General features: G+C 40.7%; 1 protein-coding gene across 2 annotated transcripts in view; it reads left to right on the forward strand.

Annotated features, from left to right (window-relative positions):
• Positions 1-22,304, forward strand: part of LOC124721699 (protein dispatched) — a 215,975-nt gene that overhangs the window by 149,007 nt on the left and 44,664 nt on the right. For both annotated transcript variants that reach the window (XM_047246785.1, XM_047246786.1), the window contains 2 exons: positions 16,103-16,294; positions 21,680-21,815. In XM_047246785.1, the coding sequence (XP_047102741.1) occupies positions 16,103-16,294; positions 21,680-21,815 (328 nt within the window). The remainder of the gene's footprint in view (positions 1-16,102; positions 16,295-21,679; positions 21,816-22,304) is intronic.

The raw sequence follows: 22,304 nt of genomic DNA on the forward strand, positions 1-22,304 counted from the left end.
CATGTGCGCCTGCAACTGCGCAAAATACTCTCGCCATTCTTCTCTTGATGCATCAAAAGCACGGAAAGGTGGTGCTGCCTGTGCTTGTTCCTTTTGTGTTGGAGGATTAGCCGCTTGTTTGGCGATTGCTTCCACCAGACTTTGTATTTGCTGACTCTGTAACAAGATCAACTGTTGTAAGTCGGCAGACATAGTGAACACAAATTAAACCAGCCCCCAAAATTTTATCGCTATAATTAGTATAACCAGAAACAAGTTGAACCAGCCCTGCACACGAGTTCGGAAGTCCTCGTCGCCAGTTTCGTGGCGGTGTTCGTAGCGACAAACAATTCGCTGTAGAAACGGCTTACGAAGTCACCGCCACACTTTTAATAGCGGGCCGACCGGTCCGCTGGAACAGTGAACAGAAAGATGAAAACCCAAACACTCTGATTAAATAAAAGTCGGTACTTATCTTTATTAACGAAGATACAGAAACACAGTAGTGAACTCTGTGTCTACAGAACTCTGTCTAGTTCGAGTCGGAGCGGCTAGGTCAGCGTCGGCTGACGACAAACAACAACTCTGCTGCGATGAACACACAACTGACTAGCAAGTACACAATTCGGTGGCGAGTATACAACTGAGCGGCGAATACAGAACTGTCCTAGCGCTCGTGACTCCAGCGCTTAAGAACCCAGAAGGCAGCGGTGGCGCGCGCAGACTTGCGGCGATTTCCTGTCTCGCTGGCGCTGCTTATGCGGACGGCGTCCGGACTTTGATGCTGCCAACCTTTTGGCAGCGGGCTCGGGTGGCATTACTGGCTAGGATATAACAGTAAGGTGATGGAACACATGATCAATGGTTGATTGGTGTGGTGGCTGGAGTCACACCATCTTCTCACTAATGCTCAGTGTGGGTTCCGAAATCGCGGCTCGGCGGTTGATTATCTCGTCACCCTGTTGACATTCATCATGAATAATTTTCTGCACAAGCGACTAACAGTGGCCATTTTCTTTGATTTGGAGAAAGCCTATGATACCTGTTGGCGGACAGGCATTCTACATACTATGCACACATGAGGCCTTTGCGGTCATCTTCCCACTTTCATCCGGGAATTTTTAACGGGTCAAGTTTTCTGGGTACATGTGGGTTCCTCCTTATCCCACACCTTTTCACAGGAGAACGAGGTGCCTCAGGGCTCCGTATTGAGTGTTGTCCTCTTCACCATAGCCATCAACCCCATTATGGACTGCCTTCCAGCTGGCATTTCCGGTTCTCTTTTCGTTGACGACTTTGCTATTTATTGCAGCTCACAGCAGATGTGTCTCCTGCAATGCTGTCTTCAGCATTGTCTGGACCGTCTCTATGCTTGGAGTGTCCCAAATGGCTCCCGTTTTTCTGCTACCAAATCCGATTGTGTCAACTTCTGGCGGTACAAGGCATTTCTTCCACCGTCCTTGCGACTGGGCCAAAATTGCTCTCCTGTTCGTGGATGCAACGAAGTTCTTAGGGCTTACATTCGATAGGAAACTCAGTTGGTCTCACCACGTGTCCTACCTGGCTGCGTGCTGCACCTGGTCCCTAAATGACCTTTGTGTATTGAATGGTACCTCTTGGGGAGCTGACCGGACTGTCCTCCTCCACCTCTATCGATCTCTTGTCCGCTCCAAGTTGGATTATGGGTGCATTGTCTACTCCTCTGCACGGCCATCTATCTTGTGCCATCTAAATACAATACACCATTTGGGGATCTGTCTCGACACTGGTGCCTTCCGTACTAGCTCTGTCGAGAGTCTCTACGCAGAAGCCGGTGAACTACCACTGTTATACCGGCTTGATATCCTACTCAGTAGGTATGCATGTCGAATTTCTTCCAAGCCAGGCCATCCACCTTTGACCCTTTCTTTGATGACATTCTTGACCGCCAGTACGAGATGTACGTTTCTTCTCTGCGGCCCGTCCGCTTTCATTACTTGCTTCAGCAGCTGCTGTTCACACTTCCTGCCACTTTCCGAATGAGGGAGAGCCCTTCACTTCCTTGGCTTCAGACACAGGTTTGTGTTCGTATTGATCTCAGCCCGTTCCCGAAGGATTCGACTCCCGAGCTGACCTATCGCTGCAACTTTCTCAAACTTCGCTCATGAGCTTTTTGCCCTGTATCAGACTGTTCACTATGTTTGGAGGCTCCAGCTCACTCGCTGTGTGATGTGCCCTGACTCCCTCAGTGCCCTTCAGAGTCTAGATGATCTCGATCCAGTCCATCCCATTGTTCGACGGATCCAGGACTGCCTCCATTTGTTCCTGAGTGGGGTAGCCCAAGTGATGTTCATGTGGGTTCCTGGCCATGTTGGTGTGCCTGGGAATGACGCTGCTGGTGCTGCAGCCAAGGCTGCAGTTAATCTCGGTCGGCCCGCCTCTTAGTCGGTTCCTTCACAAGATATTTGTACTTTTCTCTATCGGTGTATCACGTCACTTTGGCATGACCTTTGGTGCTCCCTTCATGGGAACAAACGCAGAGAAGTCAAACCTCTCCCAACAGCCTGGCCGACTTCCTTCTGGCCGTCTCGCCGTGAGGAAGTAATGTTAGCTTGGTTGCGAATAGGGCACTGCCGCTTTAGTTAGTCACTGCCACTTGCTGAGTGGCGACCCTGCACCCAGCTGTCCCTTCTGTAGCCAGCCATTAACGGTCAGACATTTCCTGATCCTCTGCCCCTATTTTAGCCACTTGCGTGTCAGGGTTGGGCTGCCGCCTGCTTTGCTGGACATTTTAGCGGATGACGTGCGAGCCGTGGCTTGGGTTTTAAGTTTTTTAAAAAGCAGTAATATGAGAAAAGAGATTTGATTTCTACCTGGAGGTTGCAGTGTCTTGTCGACGTCTTTTAGATACTCTTCCGTAACATCTTGATTGTTTTAAAAATTGTTTACTGGACCTCGCAATGGTTTTTTACCCTTGCGGTTCCAGCATTTTATGGTCCTATCTGGGCGCCTATGACCTTAGATGTTTTGCGTCCTAAAACCCCACAACACAAAACTGGCCTTCAACAGGTCAGAGCGTGGAATGTCAGCTCTCTTGGTTAGAAAATTCAAAAAGGGAAATGCATAGCTTAAAGTTAGATATAGTAGGAATTAGTGCAGTTCGATGGCAGGAGGAACAAGACTTCTGGTCAGGTGAGTACAGGGCTATAAATACAAAATCAAATATGGGTAATGCAGGAGTAGGTTTAATAATGAATAAAAAAATAGGATCGCGGGTAAGCTGCTTTGAACAGCATAGTGAACACATTATTGTAGCCAAGATAGACATGAAGCCCGCGCTTCCACAGTAGTACAAGTTTATATGCCAACTACCTCTGCAGATGACAAAGTGATTGAAGAAATGTATGATGACATAAAAGAAATTATTCAGATAGTAAAGGGAAATGGAAATTTAATACTCATGGGAGACTGGAATTCGATAGTAGAAAAAGGAAGAGAAGGAAAAGTAGTAGGAGAATATAGAATGAGGGTCAGGAATGAAAGAGGAAGCCGCCTGGTAGAATTTTGCACAGAACATAACTTAATCATAGCTGACATTTGGTTTAAGAATCATGGAAGTAGGTTGTATACGTGGAAGAGGTCTGGAGACACTGGAAGGTTTCAGATAAATTACATAATGCTAAGACAGAGATTTAGGAACCAGGTTTTAAATTGTAAGACATTTCCAGGGGCAGATGTGGACCCTTACCACAATCTATTGGTTATGAAGTGTAGATTAAAACTGAAGAAACTGCAAAAAGGTGGGAATTTAAGATGGGACCTGGATAAACTGAAAGAACCAGAGGTTGTAGAGAGTTTGAGAGAGAGCATTAGGGAACGATTGACAAGAATAGGGGAAAGAAATACAGTATAGGAAAAATGGGTAGCTTTGAGATATGAAATAATGAAGGCATCAGAGGATCAAGTAGGTAAAAAGATGAAGGCTAGTACAAATCCTTGGGTAACAGAAGACATACTGAATTTAATTGATGAAAGGAGAAAATACAAAAATGCAGTAAATGAAGGAGACACAAAGGATTACAAACATCTCAAAGATGAGATTGACAGGAAGTGCAAAATGGCTAAGCAGGGGTGGCTAGACGACAAATCTAAGGATGTAGAGGCATATATCACTAGGGGTAAGATAGATACTGCCTATAGGAAAATTAAAGAGACCTTTGGAGAAAAGAGAACCACTTGTATGAATATCAAGAGCTCAAATGGAAAACCAGTTCTAAGCAAAGAAGGTAAAGCAGAAAGGTGGAAGGAGTATATGGAAGGTCTATACAAGGGCGATGTACGTGAGGGCAATATTACGGAAACCTAAGAGGATGTAGATGAAGATGAAATGGGAGATATGAAACTGCGTGAAGAGTTTGACAGAGCACTGAAAGACCTAAGTCAAAACAAGGCCTCAGGAGTAGAAAACATCCCATTAGAACTACTGATAGCCTTGGGAGCCAACCATGATAAAACTCTACCATCTGGTGCGCAAGGTGTATGAGACAGGCGAAATACCCCGAGACTTCCAGAAGAATATAAGAATTCCAATCCCAAAGAAAGCAGGTGCTGACAGGTGTGAAAGTTACCGAACTATCAATGTAATGAGTCACAGTTGCAAAATACTGAGACAAATTCTTTATAGACGAAAGGAAAAACTAGTAGAAGCTGACCTTGGGGAAGATCAGTTTGGATTCTGCAGAAATTTTGAAACACACATGGCAATACTGACCCTACAACTTATCTTAGAAGATAAGATTAAGGAAAGGCAAACCTACGTTTCTAGCATTTGTAGACTTAGAGAAAGCTTTTGATAATGTTGACTGGAATACTCTCTTTCAAATTCTGATGGTGGCAGTGGTGAAATACAAGGAGCGAAGGGCTATTTACAATTTGTACAGAAACCAGACAGCAGTTACAAGAGTTGAGGGGCATGAAAGGGAATCAGCAGTTGGGAAGGGAGTGAGACAGGATTGTAGCCTATCCCCAATATTATTCAATCTGTATATTGAGCAAGCAGTGAAGGAAACAAAAGAAAAATTTGGAGTAGGAAGTAAAATCCATGGGGAAGAAATAAAAACTTTGAGGTTTGCCGCTAACATTGTAATTCTGTCAGAGACAGCAATGCACCTGGAAGAGCAGTTGAACGGACAGGGCAGTGTCTTGAAAGGAGGATATAAGATGAACATCAACAAAAACAAAATGAGGATAATGGAATGTAATCACATTAAATCAGGTGATGCTGAGGGAATTGGATTGGAAAATGGGACATTTAAGGTGGTGGATGAGTTTCACAATTTGGGTTCAAAAATGGCTCTGAGCACTATGGGACTTAACTTCTGAAGTCATCAGTCCCCTAGAACTTAGAATTACATAAACCTAACAAACCTAAGAACATCACACACATCCATGCCCGAGGCAGGATTCGAACCTGTGACCGTAGCGGTCGCCCGGTTCCAGACTGTAGCACCTAGAACCGCTCGGCCACACCAGCTGGCCCGCTATTTGGGGAGCAGGATAGCTGCTGATGGTTGAAGTAGAGTGTATATAAAATGCAGATCGCCAATGGCAAGGAAGGCATTTCTGCAGAAGAGAAATTTGTTGATATGAAGTATAGATTTAAGTGTAGGGTAGTCTTTTGTACTTGTATGGCGTGTAGCCATGTATGGAAGTGAAACGTGGATAGTAAATAGTTTAGACAAGAAGAGAATAGAAGCTCTCAAAATGTGGTGCTACAGACGAATGTTTGACGATTAGATGTGTAGATCAAGTAACTGAAGGGGAGGTACTGAATAGAATTGAGGTGAAGAGGAATTTGTGGCACAACTTGACTAGAAGAAGGGATCAGTTGGTAGGAAATATTCTGAGGCATCAAGGGATCACCAATTTAGTATTGGAGGGAAGTGTGGAGGGTAAAAATCATAGAGGGAGACCAGGGGATGAATACACTAAGCAGATTCAGATGTATGTAGGTTGCAGTAGTTACTCAGAGATGAAGAAGCTTGCTCAGTATAGAGTAGCATGGAGAGCTGAAACAACAACAGCAACAAGAAGTCAATGCAATCAAAAGATATGGCCATTTATGTGTCATAATTTGGCACTTGCATACTTACTCGTCAAGGCTATAGGGTACTTCCAATTGACCTAGAATTGTGAAATTTGGAAGAAGCAATGTTTCAAAGTTCAAGTAAAGGGAAAAATCTGGAAATTGTTTGTTTGTGATTATATCACATGAAAAAAAATATTTCTTTTGCCATTTGTTATCTGACTTCAGGCTTAAAATTAAAACATTCTGAAAAGTCTTGAAATTCCTGGGGCTGATATCTTGCCGATGTCAATAACATTAAAAATCAGTGAAAGTCTTGATTCCCGGGATGGATGAACTGTCTATACACTTGATTAAATTTGTACGGAATCCTTAGTGTGTGAGTCCTACTCTCACCTGGCCAGTTATTTATTCAATTTCATTTATTTTCATTTCATGATCCTTGAAAGTAAGCCCTCATTCACAGATACACAGTTGTATATGCACTCAACAGAGGAAAGTTGGTACCTTTCGGTCTGCTTCAGCACTTCTATTTAGAAACTCACCTAGCTACTGTTATGAAAATTTCATTGCGTGTCTTATAAAACATTATGTCACTCAACTCCTCATTCCCTCAAGTTTTGAATGCTGTTACAAACATTTGTTGTTTTGTTAAAAAAATTAAAAATTAAAAAACCGTAGTTGCTTCAATATCTTAGTGTACAAAAAAAGGTCAAAGTGTTACCTGTATATCAGATTACTTTGGCCCATTACGAACTATCACGTGTTGAAACTGCATTTCAGTACTGAGGACTGCTACAAAACATTTGGAGTGTTCAGTACACATGATAATGTATGATCATGGACTGACACGCATCATAATTATCTTTCAGAGTTATCATTTACTACTCAATTTGATATATTTAATAGGAAACAGTCTGGGGCTTTTATACCTCCACAGGAAAAAAGTTTCCAGCTTCTGCTGCAGTTTTCAATTTTTCAGTGACTGATGTGTGGCATTTATTTGCCTATTTTAACATGGAAAGTTTATTTTGAGGTGCCTGTGGACCTTGGAATTGTTTCAAGCTGCATGTCTGTTTGGAATTTCCTTATGTTTTAACTTTAATATGATAAGCTGCTTTATTGTATGTCATTTCTACCTGATTTTGTGTCTGGTGCTTATTTTCGGCTGCAAATAGAATATATTGATAACCATTAAGAGCAATAGCAATGTTCGCTGAGCTTTAATTCCTAGAATCCTCAACCATATTGCTATGTATTTATCCAGATTACCAAATTAAAATGTGTCGCAGGTAAAGGAGTTAAATCAAGACTTGATTTTGAATTTAATGTTATACGTTACTTACAAAAAAGTAAACTTTTCCAGTTCATGAACGGTTCTGCTATGCACTTCACAGTGGTTTGCAGAGTAAAGATGTTGGTAGAAATTCTATTACGGAATGATAAAAATATTATGAAAGTACATAGATCAAAAATTAAATAATTTAGTGATAGTAGAACCCAAACTGCGGACCATTGGAATCACAGTAAGAGGCATTTACCCAGGGAACTTCAGTATTGCATCACTGGGTATGCATATGCAAAATAACAACATCCACTGTTGCTTTGGTTTGGTCTGTGAAGAATTCACTACTAATTTATATACAGTCTTAGCATGTATATAATGAACAAAGCATTAAAGTGGAAATCATAGTAATATAGATGACACACAAGAGTTGTGAAGCAGTATGTTTTTGCTAAGTTTGAAGGCCATTTATTACTTTTCTTCATGAATTTTTTGTGTTGCAAGAGGCAAAGCCATGCACACAACAACTCATGCACGCATGCATATGTTTTTGCCATTATCTTGGACACACTGACCAACAACTTTTGTCAGCACTGGTAGACACCTGCTGCAGAATGCTTCCACAACTGGGTCACTGACTGCCTGCACAAGGTAAACTGTCAGTGAAAAACTCATAGTGGCGAGTCTTGGTAAGTCTGTAACTACTTAGGTTTGTGCGACAGACACAGTGTAGTCAGGATGATATATCATGCGAGTTACTGTGACCAGTATTTGGGAACAAATTTCCATAAATTACTTACTTGGTGTTTGCGTATTTATGCTACTCATGGACTCAGGGATTACAGTGCCTAATAATTAGCACATGATGTACTTGGCCAAGAATAACCCATTACAGAAGTGGTGTCAGCAAGGAATAAATTCTGGAAATTCTACAGTCCTGCGGAGGTGCAGAATAGTGGGGACTTAGAAGTCCTGAGTTCCTGCCAGAGAGATGACAAAGTAGTGGACTGCACAGTCCCAAGCAGTGGGAGCTTGGACATCACCTGACAATGAGGGAACATCCAGTGCTGTAATTAAAGTTGGTCTGTTCAAATTTGGCTATAATAAGAAAGGCAGTGATGGATTCATTACACTTTTTCCTGTGCTTTAGTGATGTGTTTGCGCAAATTAGTCAAGGTAGAAGAATTCAGTTAGAGTAACAGGGTCAGTCTCCAAACTCCTATAAACGAATTATGAAGAGAGATTCAGCTGTTAAAAGCAAACAAAAGTGAATGTCGTACACTGTCAGCCCATTGAATAACTTCTTGTTATTGCCATCAGTTGTTGTGTTCAGTGGAAACCCTGAGGAAAATGTGAAAGTATTTTCAGAAATTTGAAGGGGCTGCCCTATTGTCTTCACAGACTGATTCTGATAAGTTATCGATTGCTAAATTAAGAATACAGGGAGCTGCACAAGATTTCATTAGTACTGAACACACTTGTGTGAAATCAGAGGATTATACTGAGTTCTAATCGACTCTTGGCCAGATATTTAAATGCAAAATCTGAGCAAATTGTCGAGAGAGCAACTTTATAGCCAGCATATCCAGGACAAATCTGTTGAGCAGTTTGTCAACAGAATAGGGAACATTAATGCTCTAACATACGAGCTGGTAGAGCACCATACTGAGAATCCCATTCAGCTTTTTGAATCTGATCAGAGAGATTAGAACACATTCACCCACAGTTTGTATGGAGAGGGAGTAAGTAAAGCAGTCAGACTGGCACAGTGTAAGACTTTTCGGGAAGCAGTAAAGGGTGATTTTGGCTTTGTGGAATCATTATGGTTGCCAAATGGCATTTGAAGAGGAACGTTGCATGTTCAACACAAATTTGCTTGGTAGTTATAATTAAACTGATGGTGTTCTGAGTGCTGCAGTGTGGGCTGGTATACATCACGGGACACTGAAACATTGTAGGTATGTGCATTAGTCGGTGCACTCGTGGAGTATGCTGAAGAAAATAATAGCTCCACTTTCTCCTGTCAGGTGAAAATATGACATTGTAAGCAGTCAGAATGTGGCATGGGTGCAGGAAAAGGGGAGGAAGAATCAGACACATGATAACAGTGGTTTTGGTATGGTTAGTGGTATGTGGTCACAAGTTAAAACATGAGTTTAACATTGTCTCCGACTCAGCAACATGCTGCATACATAAGAAGGCATGGTTACAGTTGCTCACAACATATCCAGTGTACTCAGTTATATGCTATCCTTCAGATCAGGAAGAGTCTGGATACATCCCTGATAGACATGAGCTTTCAAATATCCCCACAACCAGAAGTCACATGGATTTAGATTGTAGGAGAGAATGAAGGAGCTTGTGAAACCATATGAAACAGTCACACAAACTAAGTGGAGTGGCTGTTCCTGTGCAGCATGTGACAGGGTAGAACTGCATATGCAATAGTTCTGTGCATTCACGGCACCATGCAGATAAAATATGCCTCATCCATCCGAAGAATTTTCCCAACCCACATGTCATCTACTTCCATGCATGCCAAAAAAACGAAGGGTAACAAAAATCTAGGGCCAAAGTCACACTGCTGTAGCCTATTGTGGAGCTTCGTTTTGTGCACATTCTGAATCTTGTAGGGATACCAGTGTAAAATGCATAGCAAAATCTTTTGAACTGTTGACCATGGGAGAGACAGTTCCCTTAACATAGCTGAAGCACTGCCTGCAGAATTTGAGGCATATGCTGCCCGGTCGGCTATTGCTACAGCAGCTTCAACAACCACCACCATGGGAAGGGGCCGCGTCTCTCTCCCTGGCGCACCTGTTTCTTCAGATTTCTTTATAATATTCTTTAGCCATTTGATAAAATGGGGTCTCTTTGCAGCTGTTTCTGTTGGCAATATTCCCAGAATGCAGTGCTGCTTTTGCTGCTGTTCTGATAAAATGACTTTTCCAATAATGCATGTTCTTTCTTCTCAAAGATCATTGTCTTTCATACATAAAACTTCAACCTTCTTAACCCTTTACACTAACAGACACTTCACCAAAAAAATCAACATGTATATCCTAGTGACTAATGGCATCCTGACGTTAGAGTAGGAAACATTTTGTATTCTGATTACTTAGAGTGCTATATCCTGTTAATAAACATACAATGTTTCAGCATCTTGCGGTGTATGCAGCCCACAGCTTTGTGCAATGTATAGGGCCCACACTGCAGCACTCGGAACACCATCGTTATAATTATAACCACCCCGTAGAGTGGTACACATGTAAGAAGGCTGGTCACAAATGTAACGAGTGTAAAGAAGACCTACCATTGTGAGATACAGGGTTACATATCAAGGAAGAAAGAATAATGTTACCAACGGCATAATGCTTCTGTAGGGATTGTCCGGACAAAATTAGATTAATTACAGTGTGCACAGAGGCACTTTAAACAGTTATTCCTCACATGCTACCCACGTGACCAGAATGAGACAAAGCCCTAACAATTGGTATGATGGAATGTACCCTCTGCCATGCACTTCACAGTGGTTTGCAGAGTATGTTTGTAGACAGAGACTATGTGGCAACAAAATGACTGACAATGATTGAAGTAAGGAGGATACAGAATGGACCGGCATTAGCAAGAAAAGCATTTATTTTAAGTGTGAGTTATTTTAACAGTTGATATAAATTTAATCGTTGAGCCTTTTCTGGCGGTGTCTGTTTGGAGTGTAGTTTTGTATGGAAGTGAAACATGGGTGACGTACAATCCAGACAAGAATACAATAGTTTGCTTTTGAAATGTAGTGCTACAGATGAATTCTGAAAGTTAGAAAGGTAGATCAGGCAATTAAAGAAGAGCTGCAGAATCAGATTGGGAGAAAAGAAGTGGCACAACTTGACTAAATGAAGAGATCACTTGATAGGAAATATTCTGAGGCATCAGAAAAATTGAGGCATTAGACAAGTATCAATTTGGTAATGGAGGGAAGTGGAAGCGGGGGCAGAGTTGTGGAGGGGGTGGGGGTAGGGGTGGGGGTGGGGGGGGGTGGGGTAAAAATTGAGAGAGACCAAGGCTCGACTGCAGCAAGCGATTTAGGTTTGAAGAAGTTACAAAGAGTTGAGGAGGCTGGGACAGGGTAGGCTAGTGTAGAGAGCTACATCAAACCAGTTTTTGGACTGGAGACCACAGCAACTCAACATTCAAATAGAGAAGAGAGAGCTTGGATGAGCACATATTATGACATTAGCTCTTGCTGAAAATAGTAGTTGATGGGCTGGTAGAGGGAAAGAATTGCAGGGGCAGCCTAGATACACATACATAAGGCAGATTGTCAATGTTTTGCTGAAATGGAGAGGATAGCTGGCAAATGACAGAAATGGAGAGCTGCATCAAAGCAACCTTTTTTTCAGGAAGGGGGGGGGGGGGGGGAGGAGGAGGGAGTACTGCCAGCTGATACACCAAACTCGTCCCAAAACAAAGATGTTCTAAACTTCCAAAGGCTATCACATGATGGAACCATCAGAAAAACTAGTTTGTTGCCATCACAATGAGAACTGTAGACAGTGACAAGGTCAAAAGCAGCTATCCTGAAATGGGAATACCCACTACCATTTAACTTGGGCAACTGTGGTGTGGTCCAGATAATTCAACACATGTATTCTTGCAGTGCTTTGGACCACATGGTGCAGCCTCGAGGACCTCATGACAGCAACTCCTGTTGTAGTGGGTGTCACTTGCTTCTGTATAACCAACTTAAATAATTTGTTTTGGTTTATTCATAGTTACTTGCCAATTTTCTGTTATTTGCTGTAAGTGTTATAAATACTACAACTGTATTTATCCATTCTGTTCCTATAGCTTCTTTTTCTTTTAATTTATAATCTAATACATTTGACATGTTTAAATAAAAATCTGTCATCCCTTAAAAGTATATTTATTGTCTGTGATTAACCAGTCATCTCCTTCCTGAGAGTATGTAGAGACTTTTTCAGTGTAACATGGAGTTGTAGATACTATTTGGTCGGGAGGAATTGTTATAATATCACATTGCAATTAAAGTTGCCAAGCTATAACGTGTAGCATGGTTATCAGTGAAACACATACCACAGAACAAGGTAAACTGAAGCATGGCTGACTAACTCAATGTCTGAAGTGATTCATAAATATGGGGACTTGTTCCATGAAAAGAAATAAGGTTCTTATCTGTTTGCTCCAGACTGTTTTGAAACACATAATTGAAGTGAAATAATGTAATTGCATTAGATCTGGCACCTAGGAGGCTATAGGTTTTTGTTATTGGCCTGGTGCCTTCAAATTGTGGCAGTATCATTTCCCAAAATGCAATATTCTTCTTAAATTGTCATGTATATTCGGTAAATATAGGATAAAGTACAATTTTAATGTGGAGAGAAGTTAAGCTTTGAATTTAAAATGTTTCATGCTATTTTAATGTAAAGTAAGTTTGTAAAACTAGGTAATCTGGATAGTTTCAATGGTCTTTTCATGTGTTTGGCAGACTACTTTTGAAAATTCTTTCTTCTTTTCTTTTCAATCCTCTCCATGCACATTCGCATACACTGATGAGCCAAAATATTATGCCCAACTGTTTAATAGTATGTCGGCCCACTTCTGGAACTCAATACAGCAGTTATTCTGCAAGACATGGATTTGACAAGTCCTTGGTAGGTTTCCAGAGGTACGTGGCACCAAATGTATACACAAAAGTCACACAATTCCTGTAAATTACAGGCTGTTGGTATACAGACAAAGAGCTGGGGTCCGACAGCATTCCAGACACATTCCATCAACTTCAGATCAGGCAGATTTGGTGGCCAAGACATCAACATTAGTTTACCCTCATGCTCCTCAAAAAACTGTAACACTATTTTGGCTTTGTGACATAAACCGATATCTGGCTGGAAGATACCACCATTGTTTGGGAAGATGTCAGTATGAAGGGATGCAGGTGATCCACAGTTAAATTCACACAATCCACAACTGTCATGGTTGTTTCTATTACTACCATATCTTCCAGGGAAGCCCAGGTGAAAGTCCTCCTTAGCACAATACTGCTACCCCTGCTACCCCCCCCCCCCCCCCACTCACTCACACACACACACACACACACACACACACACACACACACACACACACACACACACCTGCCTTTGTCCGTGGTGCAGTGGTGCATGTTATTGAGCAGCTGTTCACCTGGATGAAGACATATCTGGACACGACCATTGACCTGATTTAACCAGAAACATGAGTCACCTGACCAAGAGACACATTTCTATTGATCTATTTGAGCTCTCTGAACCTGCGCCCACTGAAATTGTAATGGAGGGTGTAGTTGTGTGAAAATGGTAACATTGTCAACAATGTGCTGAATGGTGTGCTCTGAAACATTTATGCCTGCACCAGTATTGTACTCTTCATCAGAACTGCCACAGATTACCATCTATCCTTCTTTACAGAGTGGGCAAGCCTCTGTTCTCCATGTTCTGTGATATGGTATTTACATCCAATGCCTTGTTGCCTACTCACACTTTTTTTTCCCATTCTTCCTCCACTTATCATAGATGCTCATGACAGTAGCATATAAATAGCGGACCAGATTTGATGTTTCCAAGATGCTTGTTACCAGGCACCAGGCCATAACAATCAGCCTTTGTCAAAGTGGCATTGCCACTGTATTTCCCCATTAGCTGCTTGTATTGTTTCTAGAATGATTCCCCATATGTCTCTGCTCCGATTATGTACTTTCTTTACTGCATCATGTCCTCGCATCATCACAAGGCAGCATTCGATCTCATGGTAGGCAGTGGTCACAACAGTTTGGCTCATCAGTGTACGTGACATTTATTGTTACATTTGTTTTGCCACTTACATCAAATTCCATGTTCTTCTTAATTTTTAATTTTATTTCTATACCAAGGCTGCGTTGACAGAGATTAATGTGTCTCATAGACTCCTGGTGTAGCAGATGGAGCCTTTCATAATCTGCTTTCTTTATTTCCATGTAATTGTGCTCCTACTATTGTTATCACAGCCAGAGCTCGTGAAGAGAAATGTAAGGTTTGTAGATGTACAGGCAGTTAAAAAAAGTGTTGAATGATTTTGAGAGGTGGTAGTAAGCATCAAAACAAGAAACAAAGTCCGATAAACATTGGCTGTAAAATGCGTACGTTAAGAGCTATGAACTGTGAACCATCTTCAATACTGTGAAACACATCTCTCCTACTGCAAGCTCTTTGTTTACCATATTTTGGGAGGAGGTAGTATGAACCAAAAGAAGGAAAAAATGTTCAATAGAAAATATGTGTAATGAAAATGAACAAATGTTCTTAGCTTGTAAGGTATGCATCTTAGAGCCTATGTTCACTGGACTTATTTCATGGTTTGATGATTAACTACCATCTCCCAAGATATTAGACTTTATTTCTAACACCCTGTGAGTTACAGGGTAGGTATGTAAAATAGTGACGGGAGGTACACTGATCAGCCAGAACATCATGGGCGTGTCACTTGGCAAGGAATAGCTGCCAGTCGAACACAGGCAAAGTACATTTGATATCAGTGAGTGTGCCGTCTGTGTGTAGAATGGGTGCAATTGCAGAGTGTTGCATGGTCTGATGAACCCCAATATCTTCTTCATGCTGATGGGAGGATGCAGATCTGTCGTCTTCCATGGGAACACCTACTTGACCCCTGTGCTGTGGGACAGAGACAAGTTGGCGGCGGTGACTTCATTATGCTGTGGGGGAACATTCATGTGGGCCTTTGTGGGTCCAGTGGAGCATGTGCAAGACACCATGACAGCCAAGGAGTATCATACATTGGTTGCAGACCATGTACAACCCTTCATGACGATTACGTTTCCCAATGGCAGTGGCATTTTCAACAAGATAATGTGCCATGTGCGAGGAGTGTGATGGAGTGTTTCGAGGAACACAGTGGTAAGTTCCAATTGATGTGCTGGCTCCCCTACTCACCAGATCTGAATCGAAACAAACACATCTGGGATGTGATTGAACATTTGCATCAGGGCTTATCACCCCCCCCCCCCCCCCCCCCCCCCACCCCCTGTACCCAGAATTTATGGGAACTAGGTGACTTGTGTATGCAGATGTAGTCCCAGTGACCTAACAGGGCCTCATTGCTACCAGGCCATGATGGGTCGCCGATGTTATCCATGCCAAAGTTGGACATACTGGTTATTAGGTAGGTGGTCATAATGTTCTCGCTGATCAGTGAAAATGAAAATGTTCAGATTGAACTTGTATGTTTCCTACTCCAGAAGTTTCATTGTGCCTGGATGGTAGCACTTTACTTCTGCAATGTGAATGTACAGTTTGGGTTGTAGCAGGTTTTATGATACATAAGTCCTTCAGCTGCAACAAGTCAATATATTGTTACGTGAGCTGTATGTAGTTCACTATATACGTTTAGACATAATGGTGCAATGATTTCACTGTTAGCTAATTTGTAGATATTACAGTTAAATTCTCTCTCTCCCACATTACTGGAACACTTATATTATCATGAATAAATTTTTACTCAGTTTTGTATAATGATTTTTTTTTTTTTTAAAGAAGACAATGAAATATGTGATAAATAACAATGACGGACTGTTAACCTTGCAGTTTATTCCCTTTAATCAACAAACAAACCAACCAACCAACCAAATTATAATGAATATATGTACTGTTACTGTTATTCATTGTGTAATCTGTGGAATTTGTGCATTATTTATCATTCTAACCAAGTCTCATTGAATTTCATTGCAGGAGAACGATGTGAATTTAACTTTGGCACTTCTGCAATACTGTGCTCCTTACTTCTATAATTTAATGTTAACGCCTGAGTGTACAGAGGAAAGAAATGAAATATGTCAACAAGTGCCTCCGCAATGCAGCCAGCATAATGCTGTTTATAATATACTGTATTACCTTGTGGATGCTTCATTTTTACCACCAAATGTGAGTAGACTGATAGGTGCTGCAGAGCAGAATTTGTTTTCATTTACTTTGATTAATGTTATGTGAGCTACTACTGAGGTTTCTGTGTAGTCCAGTGTTACAAATTTTTACAGCTTTCAGAGATTTGCCCACAGTCCAAAACTTTGAAGGTGGCTAATATTATAAATTTTTGCAGTAGATGTCTAGAAATTTACAAGAGAACGGATATGTATTGTGATGAATGACTCAAGTTTGAAACCTGAATTATGTTGTTGGACACCTTCTTCGTGTGCCTGTCATGTGCTCAATACTGTGTTTCGTAACTAGGTTGTGTACTGAGTGGGGTAGCACAGCAATTAAGACACTGGACCCACATGTAGGAGGAATGGATCCAAATTCTTCTCTGGCTAACCAAGTACAGGTTTTCTGTAGTTTTACTAAAACAGTGGGCATGGAGTATGCATTGAGTATGCTGGTTGTGGCTGCAGCTTGTGTGTGTGTGTGTGTGTGTGTGTGTGTGTGTGTGTGTGTGTGTGTGTGTGTGTCGCACAGTATTCAGTTCAGAGAACCAAGATTTTTATGTGTCAGCAGGATATATCAGAAGTGATTGACAACGGAGATCAACTTCTACATCTACATAAATACTCCGCAATCCATCATACGGTGCGTGGCGAAGGGTACCTAGTACCACAACTAGCATCTTCTCTCCCTCTTCCACTCCCAAACAGAACGAGGGAAAAATGACTGCCTATATGCCTCTTTACGAGCCCTAATCTCTCTTATCTTATCTTTGTGGTCTTTCCGCGAAATGTAAGTTGGCGGCAGTAAAATTGTACTGCAGTCAGCCTCAAATGCTGGTTCTCTAAATTTCCTCAGTAGCAATTCACGAAAAGAACGCCTCCTTTCCTCTCGAGACTCCCACCCGAGTTCGTGAAGCATTTCCGTAACACTTGCGTGATGATCAAACCTACCAGTAACAAATCTAGCAGCCCGCCTCTGAATTACTTCTATGTCCTGATAGGGATCCCAAACACTTGAGCAGTACTCAAGAATAGGTCGTATTAGTGTTTTATAAACGGTCTCCTTTACAGATGAACCACATCTTCCCAAAATTCTACCAATGAACCGAAGATGACTATCCGCCTTCCCCACAACTGCCATTACATGCTTGTCCCACTTCATATCACTCTGCAATGTTACGCCCAAATATTTAATTGACATGACTGTGTCAAGCGCTACACCGCTAATGGAGTATTCAAACATTAAAGGATTCTTTTTCCTATTCATCTGCATTGATTTACATTTATCTATATTTAGAGTCAGCTGCCATTCTTTACACCAATCACAAATCCTGTCCAAGTCATCTTGTATCCTCCTACAGTCACTCAACGATGACACCTTCCCGTACACCACAGCATCATCAGCAAACAGCCGTACGTTGCTATCCACCCTATCCAAAAGATCATTTATGTAGATAGAAAACAACAGCGGACCTACCACACTTCCCTGGGGCACTCCAGATGATACCCTCACCTCCGATGAACACTCACCATCGAGGACAACATACTGGGTTCTAATACTTAAGAAGTCTTCGAGCCTCTCACATACTTGGGAACCAATCCCATATGCTCGTACCTTAGTTAGGAGTCTGCAGTGGGGCACCAAGTCAAACCCTTTCCGGAAGTCAAGGAATATGGCATCCATCTGATACCTTTCATCCATGGTTCGCAAGAGATCGTGAAAGAATGGCGAGTTGCATTTCGCAGGAGCGATGCTTTCTAAAGCCGTGCTGATGCGTGGACAGCAACTTCTCTGTTCAAGGAAATTCATTATATTCGAACTGATAATATGTTCGGGAATCCTGCAACAAGCCGATGTTAAGGGTATTGGTCTGTAATTTTGAGAATCCGTCCTTCTACCCTTCGTATATACAGGCGTCACCTGCGCTTTTTTCCAGTGACAGTGTAGCCATTGATCTCTTTAAAGCTTTTGATAGGATAAATCACCTGGTACTGGTAACAAAACAGCGAGGACTGGGGCTTAATGAAAGAGTGGTAGATTGGGTGACGGGATATTTACAGCACAGAAAACCAGGACCATACTGAGTACATCAACATTTACATATATAACTATGTATACGTATACATATACATATAACACAACACAACACACACTCTGCAAGACACCATATTGTGCTTGGCAGGGGGAATGTGTGGTATCACATATTACTACTAGTCATTTTTTTCTGTTCCTCTCACAAATAGTGAGGGAAAGTCAACTGTCTGTATGCCTCCATACAAGGCCTAATTTCTCTCATCTCATCTCTGTGATCCTTATGCAAATCATACATTTGGGGTAGTAGAATTGACCAGCAGTCGGCATCAAATACCAGTTCTCTGAACTTCCACAATATTGCCTCGCAGAAAGAGCCTCATGTTTTCTCCAGGGATTCCCATTTGATTTCACAAAGCATTTCAATAATACTTTTGTGCAGACTGAACCTGCTGGTAACAATGCATCAGCACACTTCTGAAATACTTCAATGCCTTGGTTTAATCCTACCTGGTGTGGATCCCGGTCAACCAGCACATTACTGATGCTGGATTGAAACATTACAGGATTGGCATCAAGAACACAGACACAGCGGGGATGCGAGGAGGGAACAGCAGCAACGATAACAACAACAACAACAACAACAACCACACACACACACACACACACACACACACACACACACACACACACACACACACACACACACACACAAGCGAACTGCAGTTTATGAATTAACTGGGAAAGATATGCAAGCTCACTTGTCCCATCTGTTCTTATCATCTGCCTGTGAGAAGAAACCTGTCCCTTGGCAGGTGTCACAATGTTTGTGTGTCAACGGTAGGTTTAGTTCATGCATCTGCTGCCAGCACAGTTAGCTCACACTCAGCAATGAAGTTTTTACTACAACTGCGCAGTGGTATTGTAGAATATCAAAGTTTGGTCAGTAGGTGCTGAGGCAGATGTGCTATTTGACCGAAGGTTTACAATTTTTGACAATTTATGAGGACTGGAGAGAAACTGCTTAGGATCGAGTGCTTCAAAATATTGTGTAGAATAATAAGGGAAGTGGAAAACATACCTCACATACAAATACCGTATCATCTCACTTTAATTTCCTGTCAGAAACATGTAAAATCTTATTTTGAAAAATATGCAGCAGATTTTAATGTGAAATATGATAGAAATATAAATACAACTAAGCTAGTTAACAAAATAGCAGCTTTCAAATTCCAGCAGGAAGTGCTGATGAAGAACACTGAACATCTTCCTATTTGAATATTTCGAAGCTTTATCCCAAAGTATGGGTTACAATATGCTTACTCAAACATCAAAATTGCTTAGAGTATATTTATGATGTGTGCAGCATCTTCTCAATGCAATTTCAGCAAATTAAAAAGTTAAAAAACTACTTTAGGCCAATTATAGGTGAAATAGTGTGTCAGATTCAGCTATTTTGTTGATAGAATATGACACAGCTGCTAAACTTGACTTCAAAGGACATAACCATCTGTAATAAAAACATAATTATTGAAAAGGAATATATTCCTAACACTTATATGCAGTCCTTTTCCTTTTATTTCAAATTAATAATTTATACATTTCTGCTAATTTATTAAGAGCAGATAAAATCTGATATTTATGATTTTGCACCATATATATGCAAGCACTTTAGAATATTTTTGTTAATGAAACAACTGATAAAATGGCATTAAATACTCAAATATTTTTGTGCCATGAGGAGCAGATGACGTGCTGTTGATCAAGACATCTAAGTAATGAAAAATATTAGCCATCTCAAGATGGGCGTGGTAGCCTGGAACCAGTTAGGGCACTAAAATAAAACATTTAAAAAGTATTTGTGGCCGGTTCCATCATTCATCAACCACTTCCATACCAGTCTAGTCTGTGCAAGCTCTTCATCTCTGAATAACTACTGCAACAATGTGCTTTACAGACCCCCACCCACCCTGCACACGAGTGCGTGTGTGGCCCCCTACCTCTCTCTCTCTCTCTCTCTCTCTCTCTCTCTCTCTCTCTCTCTCTCTCTCTCTCTCCACACACACACACACACACACAACTGTTACCTTGATGCTTTAGGATGTGTCATACCAACTGATCCCTTCTTTTATCAAGTGTAGCATGTCAGTTGCAATTCAGACACTCAGTCGGACTTATGGGACAATGGCTGGCACCGTGACTTGCCAGTCTTCAATACTGATACAGAAATATGCCATTTTTTTTGTGGAGACACGCAATTAGTGTTCGTTGATCCAGACTATCTGAGGTCCATACTTTGTGGTCCATGGAAAGCAGATTAGGAATTCATGTGGTATACATACAGAAACCATCTGATGATAGTTATATTCGAAATAGCCAATGCGAAGGGAAAATATTTCATCACTTTACTTATTCATAGCTGTTTCAAAATTTATCTTATACTACAGAAGTTACATCGTCAGCCATTTCACTCCGCTGTGAAGTGTATTTAACTCAGTCTGCACACACTATACAACATTTCAGTAGCCGTCAGCTGCATTTCGAATGAAGCCACAGGTACTCTCCTGTCCCTAAGGTCGAGATGGTATGTCAACACATCACCAGAAGTTCATGTGATGGTTCCATAGATTTTAAAGCCAATGCAACTCACTTGTGAAGTTACCAGGAAACATTTGCAAACCAGAAACCTGACACACTAAGGCTGTCATGGCCCAACGTAGTTTTAGTAGTTATTACATATTTGAGGCCATACTTCGAAGGTAAACTATTGCTACAGCTAACACCAAAGATCCATGTCGTATTTGCAAAACCTGTATTCCAAAACAGTTATTAATTGTGAAGAACAGTTCCTTGAAATAATTGAGTTGGTAGAAAATGTGATTATTTTTATTTATTTATTTAATTTTTTTACTGCAGAGTTTGATAGGAAATAAACATTCTGTTAGACATGTTACAGATTATCTACAATATACCTTAAATGCCTTTTCAGAAGTGCTTTTCTGTAGTTCATCTTCATTGTGAGAATGTCATTGTCACACATCAATGCTCCTTTATATTATACTGACCGTATCACATTAATGTCACAAAATGGTCTACATTTTGGCTACCAATATTTCAGGCATTGTTTGGGCTGCTATTTGTGCAGTATTATGTTCTTTCAGAATGTACTTCATATTATTAAAATGTCATTTAGTCTCATGTACAATATAATTAAAATACTGAGCAGAACAGAAGACTTACCATAATTAAAATGTGTTATAATTTACTGTGTTAATCTTTATAAAGAATTCTCAGGTTTTAATGGTAATGGAATATTCATTCATAAATATAACAAAATTCTGTCTTACTTTTTAGAAAAGTGTCAGCACACTGGACAATGCAATGCTAATTCTGCCATTTGGACGAAGCAGTGACACACTGGACTACTATAGAGAGATTGACAGTGCATCATTACAGTATCAGGATATTAAAGTTACTGCTATGGAATTAGGTCAGTAAATCTGTTAGATGGATATATATAATTAATTTTATTTCAAAGTGCACATGTGAAACAATTCATATAAAAACATTATCTTTATGAAGGATTGTGTAGATTTAATACTGTATTTCATCAAAGGTGTTATAGCATTTGAAGAAACTAGCTTAGTAACCAAGTTTTTTTAATCTTGTATAGTAACTGATTTCTTTTTAGTCTTTCTTTATTATAGAATGTTGAATTTACTGTAAAAATTAAATATCTGTTACACCATTCCATAAGGTGTAATGTTGAAATACCAAAATGTTTCACAAGTTTTGATGTTCTGGTAACTTATGTATTCAAATTCAGTGTACATGTACTGAAAGTCAAAAGTAAATGGTTGAGTGTTGTTTATACAGGGTGTATACGACCTGGGACAACCGGGAATTTTTCATTGTTTTAGTTTTCAGTTAATTTTCTGTAATTTTGATTGGTAAGAACCGACACTCTAACAAAGGATAT

The sequence above is a fragment of the Schistocerca piceifrons genome, chromosome X (assembly GCF_021461385.2).
Source record: "Schistocerca piceifrons isolate TAMUIC-IGC-003096 chromosome X, iqSchPice1.1, whole genome shotgun sequence".
Lineage (NCBI taxonomy): Eukaryota > Metazoa > Arthropoda > Insecta > Orthoptera > Acrididae > Schistocerca > Schistocerca piceifrons.